Here is a 21,108-nt window from a genome sequence, read left to right as displayed (position 1 = left end):
GATTTTGGTAGTAGTGGTGGTTCTTTGCAGATGAGATCAAAACAGAGGTCTTGTGACAGACAAGAGAGCCCATTTTTTTCCAAAGCCTTTGGTAGTCTGCTGTTCCACGGTGCTAGGGCATTACATTCTTATAGCTGTCTTTTTGTATTGATGCACCATTAGGGGATGCTCTTCAGCCAGCTATTTCAGCACTCTGTTAGGGTAGTCGATATATTTCTCATAGGGTCTAGAACAGCAAATCAGAGATTTAGAATTCATTTTTTTTTTTTTTTTGGGAAAAAATGCACCTCTCCCCAGCCCCAGCCAAGACTCCATCCTCCTTCTGTGTTGGGATTTTCTTGGCACTTGGCGTCTTATGATGGATTTAGTGATTACATATTCATTAAGTATTTGAGAAGTGTTTCTTTCATTGATGCGTTAGTAATATGTATTGAGACTTTTGAGAAAAAGATGCCTAAACTTCAATAACATGTCTTTTTAGAGCAAGATATAAATTAAGACATATTTGTTGAAAGGAGGAGGTGACATGGGTTTGGGTTTTCTTTTTTGGCAAACTTTTGAAAAATTCTGAAGTTGACTTTTGGGAGAAATGAAGAAACAGACAAAATAGAGGGGAATGTACAGAGTAAAGACACATATGGAGTGTTTTTTTTTAAACTGGAGAAAATTTATAATAGGTTAGCCCTATCTAGTTAATGTTTCAGAGAAAGTGTTAACTCTCTTTTCAAAAAGATGTTTTACATACTCTACTCATGTTCCTTTCTTCTGGGAAAATGTAGTGCCTTTGTTCCATCCCTTTTAAGGGATAATCTTTAACGTTGCATTGGCCATGACTAACTGTGGTATGGACAGAGCCTTATGGGGTTTGCTATGGAATCAAAATCGAGTTAGTCAGCATTCCGGTGCCATCCCAAAACACACAAGCTGAAATCAAGAACTTAGGCTACTCTTAAGACAGTGGCTGTGCTCAGGTTGCTCAAATTAGTGGGTGGACTTGAGCTAGAGGAGACCCTTTTCTTTGAAGAACTCCATGTCCTTTGCACCAGTCAGCCCTGGAGGATGATGCTTATGGATAATGGGCATTTTCACAAACCTCTTAAAATAGTATTTGGAAAGCTCTTAATTTTCTACCAGGATGAGCAGGGCATAGGAGTTTCCCACTAGTGGATTTGCTTGTACAGCTGATACTTATTTCATAGCGCGTACAGACATAACTTTCATTGACCCTGTCAGCATTTTTGGTGCCCTTACATTTTCTTTAACAAGTTAGTCATTCCTAAGTATGGTATATTTGTCATCTTCCCATCTAACTGGCCTTAAATAAACATGATGATCATGCACCCATTGTGCAAAGAAAATCCTGATTTGGCAAAGATGATTACATTCTTAAACTTTTTGTGTCTCGTATTCAAGTAATGAGGGAGGGATCTGAGTATGTTTCTCTTTTAGGCTGTATCTATATTAGGGTGAAATAACACTGAGTTTAATCCATGTGACTTGGAAGAGAATTTGTACTCCAGCTGAATAAATAGAACTTTGCAAAAGATTTAAAGGCTCTTTGTTTACCTGTCAGAAGAGGCTGCTAGTGTTAAGTCCTACAGTGCATCACATTCTTCATACTTCTGGGAAATAGTGGTCAGATGGCCTCGGAGCTAGAGATGTTTTAGTCATTTCTTGCGCAGATAGGCAAGAACAAAGAAAATGTGATGCCTTTCCCCAAATAAAAAGGAGCATGATTTGGTGGAATTTCACCCTTTCTGATGGAAGCCCTCAGTTCAGTTATGGCTGATGTGGGAAACTTCCCAGATTGAAATCTGGAAGGGACCTTAGAGGTCATATTCTAGACCAACCCTTTTCATTTTCCAGGAAAGGAGACTGAGGCATAGAGTGGTTAAGTCACTTGCACAAAGTCACAAAGGTGATAAGTAGGTAATTTAATAATAGATAGATAATTTAGTAGCAGTATTTTAGATAAGCTAGAATTCGAATCTAGGTTCTTCTCCAGAGTCTCATTACCACTGCATTTTACTACTTGTCTGAAAGCTAACTCTGACCCATTACTTAATAAAATCAAGTTCATGAAAAACATAAGCCTTTTGTAAAAGCATACTTTTAGTGCCTAAAGACTGTTGTTGAAAATAGAAGGGAAGGGGATAAGAGGAGAGGGGCTGACAGAAAGGAGGGCAGATTGGGGGAAGAGGTAATCAGAATGCATGCCATTGTGGGGGGAGGTGAGAGATGGGAGAAAGTTTGGAACTCAAAATCTTGTGGAAGTGAATGTTGAAAACTAAAAATAAGTTAAGAATTAATAAAAAAGACTGTTGTTGAGTTCCACTATGTTCAGATTTATTGGGCTGTCTTTGCGTTGACAGCTTGACAGCTGGCAACCAATTTTTAATCATTTGTGATTCTCACTTGTTGCTCTTTTACTTTTATTTGACCCACAGTTTACTTTCCCCTGTGGATCAATGGCTTATGAAAAAAAATTGGTAATTAGTTAAAAAGTATTTTTCCACAAGCATTTGTTGTTAAATACTTACTATATTGAAGGCCTTGCACTAGACTTTGTAAGGGATTCAAAGTAGTATAAACCTTGGTCTCTGCACCTAGTGTCTATTCTTTTGTTGGAAAAGAACAAGAGAAAAGCTAAATAATAACACAAGACTTAAATACCAAGTAAATACAACAACTCCAAGAAATGTCACTAGGATAGTATATGATTAATTGCCAAATGAATGTTTCCTAAGTCCGAAACTAGGTTTCCCTTTCTCCCTAAACCTGCTCCTCTTGCCTTATTTCTGTCAGTTGTGTTGCCGTTTACCATACCACCTATGTTTGAAGTCTTTAATGTTTTCTAGTAACTTTCATTGGGTTACGGATATATAGAGTATAATTTCAGATTGGTTTTCAGAATAATTGGGCTAATTTACAGTTCCATCAACAGTACATTAGTGGTCCTGTTTACTCACAACCCTTCTGACATATACAATTTTCATTGCTGCCAATCTGATGGGCATGTGGTAAAACCTCCAAGTTGTTTTAATTTGCATTTTTCTTATAATCAGTGATTTGAAGCGTTCTTTCACATTGACAGTCTCCATTTCATCTTTTGAAAAGTACCTTTGAACATCTTTTGCTGAGTGGATTTTGTTCTTACCCATTTTTATTAGTTACACATATTTACATTTACATACACATACGTATATATACATTCATATATGCTTATGTATATAAAACTAGATTTTTTTCAGAGAAATTTGCTACAAAATTTTTTTTTTCCTTTCAAGATCCTTCTTTTATTCTGGATGCTTTGATTTCGTTTTGCAAAAATCTTTTTAACTTTATGTAATTAGAATTGTCTGTTTTATCTTTTATAATCATCATTCTCTTTTTTTTGGTTACGAACTCTTCCCCTTGTTTCATTCTCCTCTAATTTACGAAAAAAAATATTTAGACAGAGTGTCCATTTGAGTTCATTATGGTATAAGAAGTAATATATTGGTCTAAATCCAATTTTTACCTTCAAAGTTTTCCAGAAGTTCTTGCAAAATAGAGAGAAGACACACTTCTTTGTTCGTGTTCCTAGCAATGTACGAAAAGCAAAGTGGATTATAAGATAGGCGATCTGATTTAAGAGCGTCATTGTAGCATGGTGGAAAGATTTGGACTCAGAAGATTTGGATTCAATTTTTAGCTCTGTTAGTCTTGGAAAAGTCATCTTTTCTCTCTTGGCTTCAGTTACCCAATCTGTAAAATGAGGGAGTTGTAGTAGATAATCTTTAAGGTCCCTGCCATCTCTAAACCTATGTATTCTTTCCAGTCCTGACTTACTTACAGATTCACTATGTTATTTTAGTCAAGTCACTTAAGATCTCTAGACCTGTTTGCCTCATCTGTAGTTTTTGGTGTTAGGAGGATGTAGTAATACCTTCCTTATGGTGTGCCATAAAAAGCTTAGATGATGAAGTAATCATATTTACTTGTATAGATAGCCTCCTTTTATTCTCATTACCACCACCCCTGGTGTCTGTATACGTGGTGCATTTAATTCTTTCCAAATTTTCTTAACATTTTCTCCCCTTCTGCCTTATTTCTTCCTGGCAGGTTGATTGAGGCATCAGGAGACTGATTTAGCTTGTTTAGAAACATTGGCCAATCCTATTTTCTAAATGTTTAAAAAAGTAAAAAGAGATTATTAGAGGTGAATGACTCCAACCAGTACCTACTTGTGTATGTGAAGCACTTGGTGGGGAGGGACTGTGGAGAAGGCATAGAAGGAGGAGAGGAAGATACAAAGATAAAAAAGAAGCCTTTCCTGCCTCCAAAGGCGCCCCCCCCCCTTCTTTTGAAGGGATCAGCTAAATTTCCAGATGCTGCCACTGGGGGTCTGTTCACATCATTAATTTTGTGACAGCCCACTTGTGACCCCATTTGTGTTTATCTGCATAAGTAGGCTAATGGAATAAGAGGCTTATATGTATAAACACATGGACTGCATGGTGTGGTCATAAGGCAAAACACTACCCTGATCTTATTTAACTGTATCATCTGAACTTGTGTAACTAAAATAATTAACAATGAGATTAGCCTAGATGTTGCACCCATACTCAAACCTTGGTTGGCATGAAAAAAAGATATCTTAATCTCCCTCAGGTCATAAGCCTTTGTCCTCTCATTTTGAAACCATTAAAGAAATTCATAGTGCACATAATTTTGTAGATACTGGATATTTAAAAAAAAAAAGACAAGTTCTGTCATGGGATCAAATAGCTGAAGAAATGATAGTCACCTGTCTGGAAGGTTAACTTCTCTATATATAAAGTTCGTTTTGGCTTTTCAGTTCAGTTTCTAGTCTGCATGTAAAGTTTTTATTAGATACATTTTGTAAATGTATTAAGAGAAAAAGTAGTTCTGAACAATGGGAATAAACTAGTTAACTTTTTGCTTAGCAAATTTTAGCTAGTTTCATTTATTTGCTTATGGAAACAATTGACATTCTCCAATTTCATTTTAAAGTTACCTTTTATCTACAGTTTGCTCACTGCAGCTTAAACTAGAGCAGAGATTTTTAAATTTTATGTGTCACGGAGTTTTTTGGCAGTCTGGTGAAGCCTATGGACCTCTTCTCAGAATAATAATTTTATAAAAACCAATTATGTAGAAATACAGTTATCAAAATATAAAAAAGCTTTTTGGACTCCAGACTTAAAAGCTTCTGAACTAGAGCAACTGAAGAATAACCTGTAAAATAAACGGCCTAAACCTTCTTGCTTTACTCATTAGTATGTTCTGAATTAAAGACATGATTGCTTTGCAGTGAAGCTAGCAAAATTTATAGTTACTCTACCAAAGAAAGCAGGAGATTCCTTCTTAGACCCTGCAGAAGAAATTATCTTTAGATTATCCTATTGCCTTACCTAGGACTAGATCAGACTATAAAATACCAGTGAATATGCCAGTTTTCTTGATAGGGATGTGTCTGTGTTTGGCAGGAAAGTCCACAGTGCGGAATCTAATGGTCTTCTCTATTGATATGAAATATCTAGCTACATTTATCGAGCCCCTTTTCTCTAGCTATCCACCAAACCTGTTGTGGTCGTGTTCTAATAATTTCACTGTGGGTGTGGTAAGGGGAGAGAATGTTTTAAAGCACTTGTGGAAAGAGTTGGGAATGATAATTTTTCAGGCTTAAGAGGAAGATTGACATATATAATATGGCTTTGTTGTTTGGAGGAGGGGGTACATCTTGTAGTAAGTAACTTTCCAATAAATTATTCAGAATTCATCCTGCTTCTATTCTAACACAATACAGAAAGTATATATGCATAGGGGCTTGGTATAAGATTGGTGAGGGGAAAGGGAACTCAGTACCCAAACACATATACCCCAAAATCCACCCATGTGGGATGTGTATGTACTTCAACTGCTTTTGCCTCTTGAAATTCTGTTCATAGTGAGCCAATCCAATTCTGTCTTTCCTTGGCTTCCTACGAACCTAACAGTGCTTTTTTTTTCACAGTAGGTTAACCTTTATTTTGAATCCTTTTTCTTATCCTCTTCATCTTGTATCATTACTTACTCAATTCAACATATCAACAACATATGTTGTAGCTTATTTTTTATTCCTTATTATGATTGATGGGAAATGGATGAAAGATAACAAGAGATAGAATCCTTAAAGTTTTTCAACCAAAAGATATTTAATGATTATTCTGTTTCCCTGAAAAGTGTTTCATTTCACAAAAAGTGAGCAGATTAAAGTGTACATTATCCTTATAAAGTGGATAAATTACTGCAATTTTTAAAACAGTGAAATGGAGGCATTAGAAATTCGGGAACTTTGCTGAAGTACATTTCACAATTGTTAGGTTCATAATTGGAGTGTGACCCATTTGGGTTCTTATTCTTTTCCCCAGCCCACACTACTTAGTACTTCACTCAGTAACCTACAACTAGACTGTCTTTTCCCAGCAACAACAGCCATCTTGACAACAGACAAAGATTTGGACTTTCTACATCTTTTAAAGCCATGTAGAAATGGATTCAGCCTGTGGTTTAATGTAAAGCAGGCAGTCATTGTCATGGATGCTATTAAAGTGGAATCCAAGGCACTTATTGGTAGCACACGACTTCTCTCTCCCATATGCACCACTTTTCTCCCTCCTTTCTCTTCTCATTTGTATCTGCTTAGGTCTGTTGATTAAAGCGCTGCAAATGAATTCAAAGACGTATTTCAATCCCATGTGGGACAATGAGTTTTTCTTGTTCTGTGGCCACATACTAGGCTCCTAACTCTGACCATCTGTATTACAGATGTGTGTTGTTGATCAGCAAAGGGACCTTAGTATATGAATAAATAAAATACATTCTTAACCAAGTCTCTGAATTGTTGCTTCTTCAAATGATGTAGATTTTAACTCAACCATGCCTGCCCATTCTGTGTGACTCTTGATCATATCCTCCAATACGTTCTCCACATTCCTACTGCTAGATAAAGCAAATGATTTCCAAATCTTCAGATGGAGCCCTAATTCTCTTCTGAGTTCCTGTCCCATATCTCCAACTGTCTATTGATATTTCCGCTTGTCCTATGTTCCACAGGCATCACTGGCTCAACATGTGTGAAATAGAATGTATCAACCCAGATTGTGAGTCATCCTTCACTTGTCTATCTCATTTACCTTCATTTCCAGTCATTTGCCAAGTGTTGTTGATTGTAGTTCTACTCCTCTTGCTTCTGTTCCTTTCTTCCTCTTCCCATAGCTTCCACCTTAATTCAGCCCTTTATCAATTCTTACCTTGACTTTTGTAATAGCTTCCTAATAGGTGTTCATTTTTGTAGCTTCTACTAGTCTATACTCCATCCTCCACACAGTTGCACCAGACTGATATAACTAATACAGCTAATAACAGTTAAATGGATAGAGATGATGGATAAGGAAATAGATGAAAAACTAGGATATGGGTAGTTTGGAGAGGCTTGAAATTCAATATGTTATTTGAATTTGATGCATAGGTGATAAGAAGCTAATGGAGAAATGATTTAGTTGAGGAGAAATAGAGTTTTGTGGGGGGCAGAGTAACCTGAGGAACCCCCATGAAATATAACCATCAGAAAGAGGCCTGTGTGCCTGTTAGCTCCTGAACTGGATTAATCTTTAGGGAGAGGGAAGAAGCCAAGTTAGCCAGAAAAATTACCCTGTGGTGTTTGCCTTACAATGAAATTTACCTATTCTCTTGAGTTTAAACTACTGGTCATGTCAAGAGAATCTATTACACAGTTCTAGTTTCTGGTTTTGTTATTGAAGGGCAGTGTGAAAAAGATAAGGAAGTACAAGTGGAGATGGTAATAGAATAGTGATGAAACTTCATTGAATACAATATCCACAAATAATGATTGTTTTTTAAATTAAATTTGTGATTTCATTGGCAAAGGTGAGGAAACTCCTGCCACAAATGCAGATCAGCATTTACTCTGCCACTTGTTGCCCTATAGTATTGCCTGTAGTACTGAGAGGTTGTGTGACTTTCCCAGGATCACACACCCATTTCTTTTTGGTGTTGGTCCTCAGACACAGATCTCACTGACTCTAAGGTCTATCCATTATGTTGTGCTGCCTCTCATGTCAATTAGACTATGTCAGTATACTAAATAAACAAGTTCAGCCATTCATATTGTTACAAAAATAGAGCAGAGACCTGTTACAAGAGAGTTTATTATAGCGTGAATTTTGATATATCACAAGTAAACCCCATTGTGTATACCAAAGATCAAATTACAGTCTCCTGAAATACATTAACTACATTCAGGAAAAATCTTCTTGTAATGTGTAGCCAGACCACAGTTGTTGGTCTCACCCCCCACCCCCACTCCCCACTTTACATTCCCATACCACCATTATTTTTCCCATTGGTCCTGCAAGGTCTTTAACTTGATGTCAAAAGTAGAATGTTAAGTCAGGTGGATGTGAAACTGATGGATTTGTAATCTATTAGCAGTGGTGACGCATATAGCAGAGTAAGTAAAAGGCAACAATAGGAATTGAATGGGAATTATGTACGATTATGGATGTTTACATCTCACTTCCCTCATTAGACACTACTAATGTTAACTATAGAAATCATCTGGCAGATGCGTTAAGCGACCTGTAGTGTTTTTGTTGTTCTTCCTTCAGAGACTTGTAGATCAATCAGTTAACCAGCAGGTATTTATTAAGTGCCTGGTATGTGTTAGGCACTATGCTAGGCTCTAGGGAGTCAAAGAAAAAAATGGTAGGTAAGGGAAAGACTGTCTTTGGGAGAACTTAGAGTTACTCGTAGATAGGCAAAGGCTTTCTCTGGGAGAACTCCCCTGCACCTGGCACTTGGCTACAAAAAGACAGTTTGGTCGGTGCTTATCAGAGCTTCAATCCTAGTGAAGCAAGGAGTTCTCAACTGTTCAGTTGTTCACCAAAGGAGAGCAAATATATCAATGAGTTCGGATTGGGAGAGAGAGTGGTTGAAAAAGTTTGATTTTGTGTTAAAAAATGGGTTATACTTCTCTTTCTTATTTAGCCAGACTAGGCTTTCTAGAGGAAGAAAGCTTGGAAGATATTTGACTTAAAATTGGGTGGAGGGGAGACATAAATGACAGTATGAAAGAATATGAATAGATGAGTCAAGTAGAAAGGATTGGGACAGAGGACATGAGAACTTTGGAATGAAACTGAGGGGTAGAGAAATAGATCACTTCATGTGGAAAATTAGGATATGGATAGTTTGGAAGAACTTGAAATTCAACGTGTCATTTGAATTTGATGCATAGATGGTAGGACGCCAGTGGAGGAATGAGTTAGTTGAGGGGAAATGGAGAGAGTTTGAAACGTTAGGCAAAAAGGGCATTTTTTGTCTTTCTTTTCTATAGCTCATGAACAGATGTTTTCCATTTGAGTAGATAAATGTTTTAGGCCCAAAATATGAGTTTTTAGTGATTTAGCATCAATTCAAAAAGTTTTCTGTAGTTTTCCAGAAAGCTAGGCAATTTTCAAACATTCAAACTTAGTTGGGTTGATTTGTTTATTTGATCAGGAAAAAAACAATGTATTTTTAAGTTTCCTTTAATAAACTGGGAATGAGGAAAGAAAAGGGCAAACAAAACAATATTCAAAATATCCAATGAGGGGCAGAGCCAAGATGGCAGCTGGAAAGCAGGGACTTGCATGAACTCAACCACCCAGGTCCCTCCAAAAACCTATAAAAAATAGCTCTGAACAAATCCTAGAGCTGCAGAACCCATAGAATAGCAGAGGGAAGCAGGACTCCAGCCCAGGACAGCCTGGATGATCGCAGGGTAAGGTCTACCACACGGAGCTGAGAACGGAGCAGAGTAGAGCCCAACGTGGGCTGCGTCCAGAACAACCAGACCAGTAGCCAGGTGGAACAGGCCCTAGAGCCCTGAATGAGTGAGCTGTGGCAGTTCTCAACCCACAAACACCAAAGACAACAGAGAAGGTTAGTGGGAAAAGCTGTGGGGACAGAGTGGAAGGAGTTCACGGTTCGGCCACTGCAGCTCTGAGGACAGAACTACAGCTGCAGTTGCTTCTGGCCCCAGGCCCACCTGGTGGGAGGAATTATTGGCGGTTCTTGGGGGAGGAGGAGTGCTGGTATGGCAGAGCTTTCTGCCTAGAAATAGCTCTGGAAACAACAGTGCAGCCCCTCAAGCTTGGAACATTGTACTCTATACTCTACAGGCAGTCATACCTCCATGAAAAACTCAAGGGTCAAGTAGTTGGCTGGGAACATGGCCAGGCAGTGAAAACGCTCTCAGATTCAGTCTCAGACTTTGGAATCTTTCTTTGGTGACAAAGAAGACCAATACATACAGCCAGAAGAAGTCAACAAAGACAAAGAGCCTACATCAGAAGCCTCCAAGAAAAACGTGAAGTTTTCTCAGGCCATGGAAGAGCTCAAAAAGGATTTGGAAAAGCAAGTTAGAGAAGTAGAGGAAAAATTGGGAAGAGAAATGAGAGTAATGCAAGAAAACCATGAAAACCAAGTCAATGACTTGCTAAAGGAGACCCAAAAAAATACTGAAGAAAACAACACCTTAAAAAATAGACTAACTCAAATGACAAAAGAACTCCAAAAAGCCAAGGAGGAGAAGAATGTCTTGAAAGGCAGAATTAGCCAAATGGAAAAGGAGGTCCAAAAGACCACTGAAGAAAATACTACCTTAAAAATGAGATTGGAGCAAGTGGAAGCTAGTGACTTTATGAGAAATCAAGATATTATAAAACAGAACCAAAGGAATGAAGAAGTGGGAGACAATGTGAAATACCTCATTGGAAAAACCACTGACCTGGAAAATAGATCCAGGAGAGATAATTTAACAATTATTGGACTACCTGAAAGCCATGATCAAAAAAAGAACCTAGATATCATCTTTCAAGAAATTATCAAGGAGAACTGCCCTGATACTCTAGAGCCAGAGGGTAAAACAGAAATTGAAAGAATCCACTGATCTCAAAAAGAAAACTCCTAGCAATATTGTTGCCAAATTCCAGAGCTCCCAGATCAAGGAGAAAATACTGCAAGCAGCCAGAAAAAAACAATTTGAGTATTGTGGAAACACAATCAGGATAATACCAGATCTAGCAGCTTCTACATTAAGGGATTGAAGGACTTGGAATATGATATTCCGGAGGTCAATGGAGCTAGGATTAAAACCAAGAATCACCTACCCAGCAAAACTGAGTATCATGCTCCAAGGCAAAATATGGACTTTCAATAAAATAGAGGACTTTCAAGCTTTCTCAGTGAAAAGACCAGAGCTGAATAGAAAATCAGACTTTCAAACACAAGAATCAAGAGAAGCATGAAAAGGTAAACAAGAAAGAGAAATCAATAAGGGACTTCCTAAAGTTGAACTGTTTTGTTTACATTCCTACATGGAAAGATGATGTGTATAATTCATGAGACCTCAGTGTTAGGGTAGCTGAAGGGAATATACATATACATATAGACAGAGGGCACTAGGTGACTTGAATGTGAAGGGATAATATCTAAAAAAAATAAAATCAAATTAAGGCATGAGAGGGGAATATATTGAGAGAGGGAGAAAGGGAGAGATAGAATGGGGTAAATTATCCCACATAAAAGTGGCAAGAAGAAGCAGTTTTGTTGGGAGGGAAGAGGTAGCAGATGAGGGGGAATGAATGAATCTTGCTCTCATTGGATTTGACCTGAGGAGGGAATAACATACACCCTCAGTTGGGTATCTTACCCCACAGGAAGGAAGGAGATAAAAAAGGGGAGACAATAAAAAGGAGGGCAGATAGGGTGAGGAGGTAATCAAAAGCAAACACTTTTGAAAAGGGACAAGTTCAAGGGGAAAAATTGGATAAAGGTGGATAGGATAGGAAGGAGCAAAATATAGTCTTTCACAGCATGAGTATTGTGGAAGGGTTTTGCATAATGATATACATGTGGCCTATGCTGAATTGCTTGCCTTCTTAGGGAGGGTAGGTGGGGAGGGAAGAGGGGAGAGCATTTGGAACTCAAAAGTTTTAAAAGCAGATGTTCAAAAAAAAAAGTTTTTGCATGCAACTAGGAAATAAGATATACAGGCAATGGGGCATAGAAATCTGTCTTACCCTACAAGAAAGTAAGGGAAAAGGGGATGGGGGGGACCGGGGTGACAGAAGGGAGGGCTGACTGGGGAATGGGGCAATCAGAATATGTGCCATCTTGGAGTGGGGGGGAGGGTAGAAATGGGGAGAAAATTTGTAATTCAAACTCTTGTGAAAATCAATGCTGAAAACTAAAAATATTAAATAAATAAATAATGATTAAAAATACAAAGGTTAAAAAAATATCCAATGAAAACTTTTAAAATATACTTAAACTTTTGAATGAATCCACTAAATATCATTTATGAACTGAAATCAAATAGCAGTTGATGAAATTCCTGTTGCCTTATTAAAAAGTCAGATGTATGTTTTTTGACATTATTTATGGTTAAAGAAATCAATCTCTGTACTTATAATGTTGTTCACATATGTGTGAACTGTATTGTCTGAGTTAGTTGCTATTAAACATAGCCCTAACACTGGGAACAATTATTTGCTCACCACTGTTAGTGTAACTATTTCTAAAATTCACACTGGTTACATCAGAAATACTTCTGTGGATTCTTCATCAAATAAAATGAATTTTATTCTCTTTAAGAAATAGAGATGGTAATCATGGAGCGAAGCAAACTAACCGAATTAGCCATTTCTGTAGTGACAGAACAGAATACAACGGATGAAGAGAAGAGTGCTGCTGCCTCTGGGAGTGAGAACACACAGTGGAACAGGTAAGTTTTCCCACGTGAGCATCACATTTCCACATTTTATTTCTTTGTCTTAGTGTTTCAAGGCGAGCTTCTCCTATCCTTTACCACTAGATAGTAGAATAATTACATTTTGTGGCATGATAGGTAGAAGAGACCAGTGTAATGAATATCAACTATAGTGTTGTACTTTTTAAAAATTTCTTATGGAAATTGACTAGAAAATGAAATGTTTACTTCCCCTGATGCACTTAGATTTTGGAGCCAATCCTAAAGAGTATGCATCACCCTGAGAATTAGCCAGCTCTTGGCACTGTCATATAAATTTTGAGAAATACCATATTTGGTCTGTGTGTGAATGCATTTATAGTCATTCATCCTTTTATATGTGCATCACTATCTTTCCTGTTTCCCATTATACATACTTGGCCTAATTGACTTGCTCAACGTAATTTAGTTGACTGATTAGTACCATAGGTTTCCTTATTGTGGGTGTGGATAGAATGGTTACTCTGGTGATGGTCAGGTGAACCTGAATTTTTCTGGTACAACTGGAAATTTTTTTGAATTTTCAGGGTGCAAAATAGGACTTCTTTCACAATAGTATATGACGTAGAACAAGGTGTAAGATTGACTCCATATGAGTGTTTAGTTAGTAAAGTATCCAAAGGGTCTCATTACAGGGTGATTTCACTATCATAGTGGACCCCGAGGACAGTATTAAAAAACTAGTGCGTTTAGGTGCCTAATGGTTCTCCTTTGTCTTAAGTACGTACTCGCTGGGAAAGTATTATCTCCTGAGGAAAAAGTATTCCTGGCCTTAATTTGAATTAATAATAAGTATTTGAGAGGCACTGACTTTCCCTCTTTTCCTTTTCCCCAGCCTCATTTTGTTTGTATCTTTGTTCTGCAAAAGTCTCTGTTATTTATGAGAATGAATTCATTTTTATGAGTTGAACAAGGATTTATTTCTAAGCTAAGTTAACGGTAAAGCATGTATTTGAACAAAAAGCAGCTCTCCAGCGCTGCAGCCTGCAGATACATTTTGTAATTTTGTTTAGTATTTTTGAGCAGTCTAGTCAATGCGTATGTGGGTATATTGTATGTGTGCATATGCATATGCATTTATATGTATGTATGTATTTAATTTAAAACTAATGAAGAGAATGCCTTTCTTAGAGCTCTTGTGGTGCTAAGTTGATGCCACTGTTGGTGAGTTCCTTACAATTTTATGTGATTGCCACATGTAATAATTGGCATTGTGCCACTTAGCTGACTGGGAAATAGTACAAGATTTATAAATACTTGTCTTACAAAAGATACGTATGAATGATGGAGTCAGAGTCAGACCTCTGCTCCCACCTTAGTATACTTGGGAAGTAATGACCCAGAGAGTTACCTTCTTTTGTCAACAGGTAAAGAGGTGCTTTTTCTTACTCATGGAAACAGTTTCTGGGATTCATGATAGAATGCTCTCTCATCTAGACCCTTCTTTGTAGGAGGTGCTTCTTGGGAGAAGCTGTAGTCCCAAGAAGGTTTCTGGTATCTTCAGTTGGAACTAATGATGCATGTTCTTATGGAAACAATGTTACAAATGAAGTACCTAAGCAGAAAAGAGAAAGGAAATATATTGTTGTTGAGTGTATTTTTGTGTGTAAATAGTTCTCAGTTTTCCCCCTTCTCATTTGATTTGCATTTATTGAGATTGCTTAGTGCATAATTTAAATTTTCCTTAAAATTGTTTTTAATATTACAAATGTGGCTCTTTGACTTAGATCCTAGTGTGATGCTTCATTGGGGTATGTAGGTGATGCTGACCTCTAAAAGACTGTTCTGCTAAGCTAAAGAGATTATAGCCCCAGTGGACAGATTGCTTTTCTGTTGTCTAAGAATGTATCTGTCAAACTTAGTTTAGAGAGGCTTATCATCAGGATATTAGCCATCAATTGATGATTTTTTTTCTTAGAAACTCATTAAGACCATCTGCCATGACTTAGGAGCAGTATAGTATTCATCAGTGAGGAAGATACCCACCCCGATGAAATCTTGAATCCCTGACATATGCATTTACCTGTAAATGCTGGTTAGGTGTAGTTGGAGCAGTACTTTTAAGAGCTTTACTTCAATAACGTTATGAGTTAAATAGTTCTATTTAGGCTGGTTTGAGAACCTAACCACTAAGTGATATTACCTTTTTTCAAAAAAAAATATTTAAGTACCAAACAACCAGGTAACACACTTTTGCTGAAAAGCCCATTTATTAGTTGGGGGTTTAAAAATTAATGAGTTAATTAACTGGTGAATCATTAAAGATGACAGTCCTGGTAGATGTATATAACTAAAGATGTACTTATAGGTTAGGAACTAAGCATTGAGTAAAGAGGACGTTTTTGATCTATAATGCAGATGTAGTGCTATAGCGCCTTCTACAAAGAAGGGCCTGGGGTAGAGATGAGAGGGAGGATTCTGTCATGGATACCAGAAACTGTTTCTCTCAGTGAGAAAAAGCACCTCTTTACCTGTTAAAAAAAGAAGGTAACTCCCTAGGTCATTACTTCCCAAGTATACTAAACTAGGGGCAGAGGTTTAGGACTCTGGTTCTATCATTCATATGGATCTTTTGTAAGACAAATATTTTATAAACGTGAGAAATGTTATGAGATAAAAACAAAATTTGGCTACCAAATGTATATATGGAGTGAAGTAAAGCAAGGAATAAAACTAATAGAAAAAAATCTAAGATAATAGAAGGATGGTGGTGCCTTTAACTAAAATAGGGTCGTTAAGGGGGAGGATTGATTTGGTGGAACAAGGGAGATAATAAGTTCGGTTTTGAACATGCTGCATTGGAGATGTCTATGGGACATCTGGTTTGTTTTGTCCGGAAAGCAGTTGGTAACATGGTGCTGGAGCTCAGGAGAGATATCAGGGCTAGATACACCTGCATACACTTGATAATGAAGCCTGTGGGAACTGATGTGGCTACCAAATGAGAGAGTATATGTAGAGAAAAGAACCTGATGGTACACCACAGTTCGGGGGCAAGATACGGATGATGAACCGTGAAGGAGATTGAAAAGGAGTGGTTGGAGGGTGTGTTAGCAAGGCAGTGATCACAATATAGGTGATAATTGTCAAAATGCCTGTGGTTCTGTATCACAAAATAGAAGAGACTCTCCACATAGAGGGTAGAAGTAAAACATTTATTTAGACACCAGAGGACCAGATCCCATAACCAACAAGCCCAATCCATCACAGCAGCATGGAGCCTCGCCATCCCCAAACCATCCGCCCCCTGCTGGGGCCTTCCCACAAACACACTCACACACCATAGCACATCTGCCCTCACCCTCAGCTTTAACTGCTCTCTCTCTCTCTCTCTCTCTCTGAGCATTTCCTGTGGCATAACTTCCTTTTCCTGTCAGGAATCTCCTCCCACCACATGTGACTTAGGCTTCTTGTGACGTAAGCAGTTCACATGGCCTATCAATGGGTGGGAAGGATCTTCAAATCTAAATTGTCATTAAGAGGGGTAAGAGAATCAAGAGAGAGAAATGTGAGAGAAGAAAGGAGGGACCCGATGTTCAATAGCATCAAATGCTGCAAAGATATCAAAAAGGATGAAGATTTAGAATAGAAAATTACATTTGTCAATTAAGAGATCTTGCTAACTTTGAAGAGAGCAATTTTCATTGAGTGAGGTCAGAAGCCAAATTGTAGAGAGTTGAGAAGTCAGTAAGAGGAGAAGAAATATAGGCACCAAATGTAGACAGGTTTTTTAAAAGTTGTTTTTTTTTTGTGGAAGTGAGGAGAGATATAGGATAATAACTTGAGGTCATGGTAAGGTCTAGTAAGAGCTTTTTAAGGCTGGGGAGACTTAGACATGTTTGTAGGAAGCAGGGAAGGAATCAGTAAGAAGGGAGAGAATGAAGGTTGCTGAGGGAGTAGAGGTAATTGTGGGAGAAATCTGCAGAAGATGGGTTGGGATAGGATCAGGTGTACAGGTAAAGAGGTTAGCCTTGCTGAGGAAAAGAGCCACTTGTGTATTAGAGATTGGAATAAAGGAGAGGAGAAAGGAGAATGCAGCCAAGGGTTTTGAGGTATAGAGAAGAAGAAAACAGGAAGCTCATGGTGAATGGGCCTCTGCTTTTTCTTTTCACTTGAGAGGGTGGGATAGCTGATGCTGTGAGAGTCTTGAAGAGAAAAGCCAAAGTTTGGAATAGCTTTTCTCTTAGAACAGCCTACTCTATGGTGAGTGGATAGAGATTCAGAGAGAAGTTGCTGCAGTGAGGGCACAGTTAAGATTAGGTAACACAAATTTGTAGTGGTCCTAATCGCCTCAATTTTGTGACATCCTCCACTATGTAGTGCCACATGACGAGTATTGGAGATAAATGGTAGGTGTCATCTAGGGTTGGGGTTTGACGAAGCTTTAATGTCATTAGGATAGATGGGTAAGGGATTTGGGAATAGAGGGCAGTGTAGTGTTGAGCTGGCCAACTGTAGGGTTGAGATTGAGAACAAAGTTAAATGAAGTCAGATTAGCAGAGATGGCAGGACAAAGTATTGAGGGGTGGAGAGGTAGGAGGTTCATGTGAACAGTGAGAATATGTTTAAGAATGTAAGGCATAGGAAGGGATAGAAAGAGAGAAGGCTATTATCAGATAAGGAGATTCCAGAGTTTTTGAACATGCAAATGGGACACTTGTGGGTCATGGCGAGATCAAAGGTGTGGCTATCTCTGTATGTAGTTGAGGCAGAGTAGGAAAGTTAGTTATGGAAACTGAGAATATTGAGGAACTGGGAGTCTAGAGTGTTTGACAGAATATCAACATAAAGTCTCTTAGTATAAGGGTAGGAGTTGAAGTAGAGAGTAATACTGTAATTGAGTCAGTCAGTCAACAAGCACTTATTCAGTGCTTGCTATGTGCCAGGCTCTGTGCAAAGGGCTGCACGTGCAAAGAAAAAGCAGTAACTTCTTGACCCCAAGAAGTTTATATTCTATTGAGACAGGATATTTAAAATAGTACTTATAAGACAAATAGAGAATAAGTGTAAAGTAACCTTAAAGAGGAAGGCATTAGCATCTGTGGGGTCCAGGAAAGGCCTCCTAGTGATGCTTCAGCTGAGTCTTGAAGGAAGCCAGGGCTTGCTTGTAAGAGGGAGAGATGACAAGAGAGAGAATTCCAGGCATGGGGATCAGGTAAAGAGACAAAGGTAAAGAGACAGGATATAGAATGTTCTGTGTTGGGTGTATCAGTAAGGCAAGATTCATGACCTCAAGGATGACCGTGAACATGCCTGTATGGTTCAGAATCACAAAGTATGAAAAACTCTCTAGGTAGAAGGCAGAGGAAGTATAATATTTATTTAGACTCCAGAGGATAAAATCCCAAGACTAGCTACTCCAATATGATATAGCAGTAATTATATTCCAGAACCAGCAAGCCCACCTCAATGTAGCAACAAGGAAATTGTAACACAGTATTATAGCAAGAAACCAAGTCATCCTGTAACATTCCCCCCCCCCACACACACACCTGCTGGGGCCTTCCTGTAAACAGTCACTCAGAAATCCTAACCTTTCCATCAGCTTTTGCGTCTGCAGCTCTGTTGATGCTGGCTCTCAGTGTCTACTGCCATGATGTCTTCTTCTTAGTTCTGCTGCTCTTTTTGTAACAGTGTTGCTAGCAGCTGCTGTGTAGATGTAAGGCCAATAACACCAGCACACAGGAGGGCTGCTAGCACAATTCTTTGATCTGCTTTTCTAAGGAAAGCAACTTTAAGGGGTTAACAATCTCACTTTATCTGCGGGGGTGGGGAGAAAGAAAATCTGGCACTCAGAATCATGCGGAACTGAGTGTTGTAAACTAAAAATAAAAAATCTTAATTTAAAAAAAAACAATCTTACTTTAATTAAACATACATATATCATTCACGTAGTTCAGGGGGAAAAGTCAGTACCCTGAACTTTAGAGCAAATACAAACAGAAATAACACAAATCAGCAGACAGGCTTCTAGCTATTTGTCCAAGCAATACATAAACAGTTACCAGAGAAAGAAGCACCGACATCTGGGTTTTCAGAGGGTGGGGGGGCTTCCGTGACTGCTACTCAGAGTCTCGTCTGGTCAAATCACAAGACTTTTCCAGTGAGTGAGAGCCCCAAAACAAAACGCCAACCTCAGATCATATATACCCTTCTCAGGGTCAGAGGGCATGACAACCATGTAACTCAAACCCATGTGAACTAGGCTTTCTTGTTTCTTAAGGAGATCATCAAAGAATCTTAATTCAATCAAAGAAACAAAGGCAGGACTCATCAAAGGCACTTGATTACCTCAGTGCTGAGAAGCACTCAAACAAAAAACAGCAAAAAGTCCCACTTTGCTTGTCATTACATTTGAAAGGCAACACTCAAAGATACTTGATTACCTTAGCATTCCAAAAGTGAAAACAGTAAAATAAAGTCCCACCCTGCTTAACATTACAGTGAGGAACAGCAGGAAGGCCAGTATTACTGGAAGAGAGAGAGTAAAGCATAAGAAGATTGGAAAGGTAGGAAAAGACCAGTTTACAAAGAGCTTTAAATACCATACATAGGAGTTTATGTTTAATTCTGGAGGTAATAGGGAACCACTACAATTTGTTGAGTAGGGAGTGACATAGTCGCACCTCAGCTTTAGGAAAACAAAAATGACCTGGAGTTAGTAAGCAACAACCACCAGCATCTGGATTGTGTGATAAATTTGGATAGAGTGAACCTCAGAGGAATCATGGTCGCTGAGTAATTACAGCAGAGAGAACATCTGCAAGTGGTAATGGGGAGCAATGAGTATTCCAACTCCTGCCAGGACCAGTGTATGTATTGGGGGTGGAGAGAGAGATAAGAAAAAGATTTTGAAGTAGATTGCTTTCTATAAATTTATAAGGAATGAAAATATTGTAAACAAGAAGCAGACTACCTGAGATTGAGGGCTCTGGGGACAGTAAAGGGCCTTTTCTGGAGAGACACAGATCCTGAGTCTCTCCTTCTGGGTACTTAGAAATTGGGAGCTAGTCAGTCAGTCAGTCAGTAAACGTTTATTTAACGCTTATTATGTGCCAGGCACTGTGCTAAGTGCTGGAGATCCAAAGAAAGGTCCTTGGAAAATAATCATGCTTCTTAGAGGACCTGTTCTCATCCCGTTTCCAACATGGCAGCAAGTGCTGCAATTTGTGCTCTATTGGCATTGCATTTGAGAACTCAAGGTCACGTCTGTACCCCAGAGAAGCGTTGGACTGAGACTTTTGTGGAATCACTTGATAATGCATCAAATGCTAACCTCTGTAACAATTCTCTCATAGGCCTTTCCTTGATATGGTATATAATGCATTGGACAGTCCTGAAGATGATTATCATGCCCTTTTTGTGCTCTGTCTTCTATACGCCATGTCTCATAATAAAGGTAAGATTTCAGATTATCCCGATGATAACTGTGGATGCTTTCAAATATCGTATCTATCCATTTTTAAAAGAAATAAACAAGACTTTTATTAAGAGGTTTTTCATAACTAACATTATTAGTTTCTAGAATTCTACTTCATGATAGATGGAATGTGTAGCTTGTTTTTCCATTTGCCTATGCAAGGAAAAAAAATCATTATTGAAAATAAATTTTAAGCATGACTTTTTTTTTGGTCTGGACCTATGATTTCAGTGGTGTAGGGAATTCCAAGCTTGGAACATCTACCGAGGGAAAATAAGACACCGTTGCCTGAACCGTTGAAAGGTTGAGTGAGTTGCCTGTGGATGCACAGCTAGACTATATTAGAAGCAAGACTTGAATCCTAGACTCCTTGACTCTGTGGCCCACATACCAACCTGCCTCTTACCTGGGTTCGTACGGTAGTTTGGTGTTTTCCTAGCACTTTGCCATAAAACAAAGCTCATGGTCATTTTAATGTGTTTTCCTAGAACTTGTACCAAAATCAATTGATTTTGTAATTTTGGTCTTTCTCTTTATATTTAATTTCTATTCCTGATATGTATAAAGAGTATGCATATAGGATGCAAAACCGAGATTTCTTTTTATGAGATCAATGTTGCTTCTCCTATTTTGATCTCGTAGTAATAATATAATTAGCATTCTTTCATTCATTGGCATAGGGGTTAGAGAAAGAACCTCAAAGCCAGAAAGACCCGACTAAGGGCAAATCACTTCATCTCCTGGAACTCCAGGCAGCTTTCAAGACTTAAGGTCCAGACTAGATACAAAGCTGCCTTGGTAGGGAGATTTTCCTGTGCCGGTGCAATTC

The 21,108-nt window shown here is 38.3% G+C and overlaps 1 protein-coding gene across 3 annotated transcripts in view; it reads left to right on the top strand.

Moving 5' to 3' along the window:
- The window catches only part of CLEC16A (C-type lectin domain containing 16A), a 234,537-nt gene that overhangs the window by 53,665 nt on the left and 159,764 nt on the right, over nt 1-21,108 (top strand). For 2 of the 3 annotated variants that reach the window (XM_036739005.1, XM_036739003.1), the window contains exons 11-12: nt 12,706-12,835; nt 20,158-20,258. In XM_036739005.1, the coding sequence (XP_036594900.1) occupies nt 12,706-12,835; nt 20,158-20,258 (231 nt within the window). The remainder of the gene's footprint in view (nt 1-12,705; nt 12,836-20,157; nt 20,259-21,108) is intronic. The other variant, XM_036739004.1, reaches the window with a different exon arrangement.

The sequence above is a fragment of the Trichosurus vulpecula genome, chromosome 9 (assembly GCF_011100635.1).
Source record: "Trichosurus vulpecula isolate mTriVul1 chromosome 9, mTriVul1.pri, whole genome shotgun sequence".
Classification (NCBI taxonomy): domain Eukaryota; kingdom Metazoa; phylum Chordata; class Mammalia; order Diprotodontia; family Phalangeridae; genus Trichosurus; species Trichosurus vulpecula.
The sequence above is the reverse complement of the archived record's forward strand: the minus strand, read 5'-3'. Positions and strand labels throughout refer to the sequence as shown.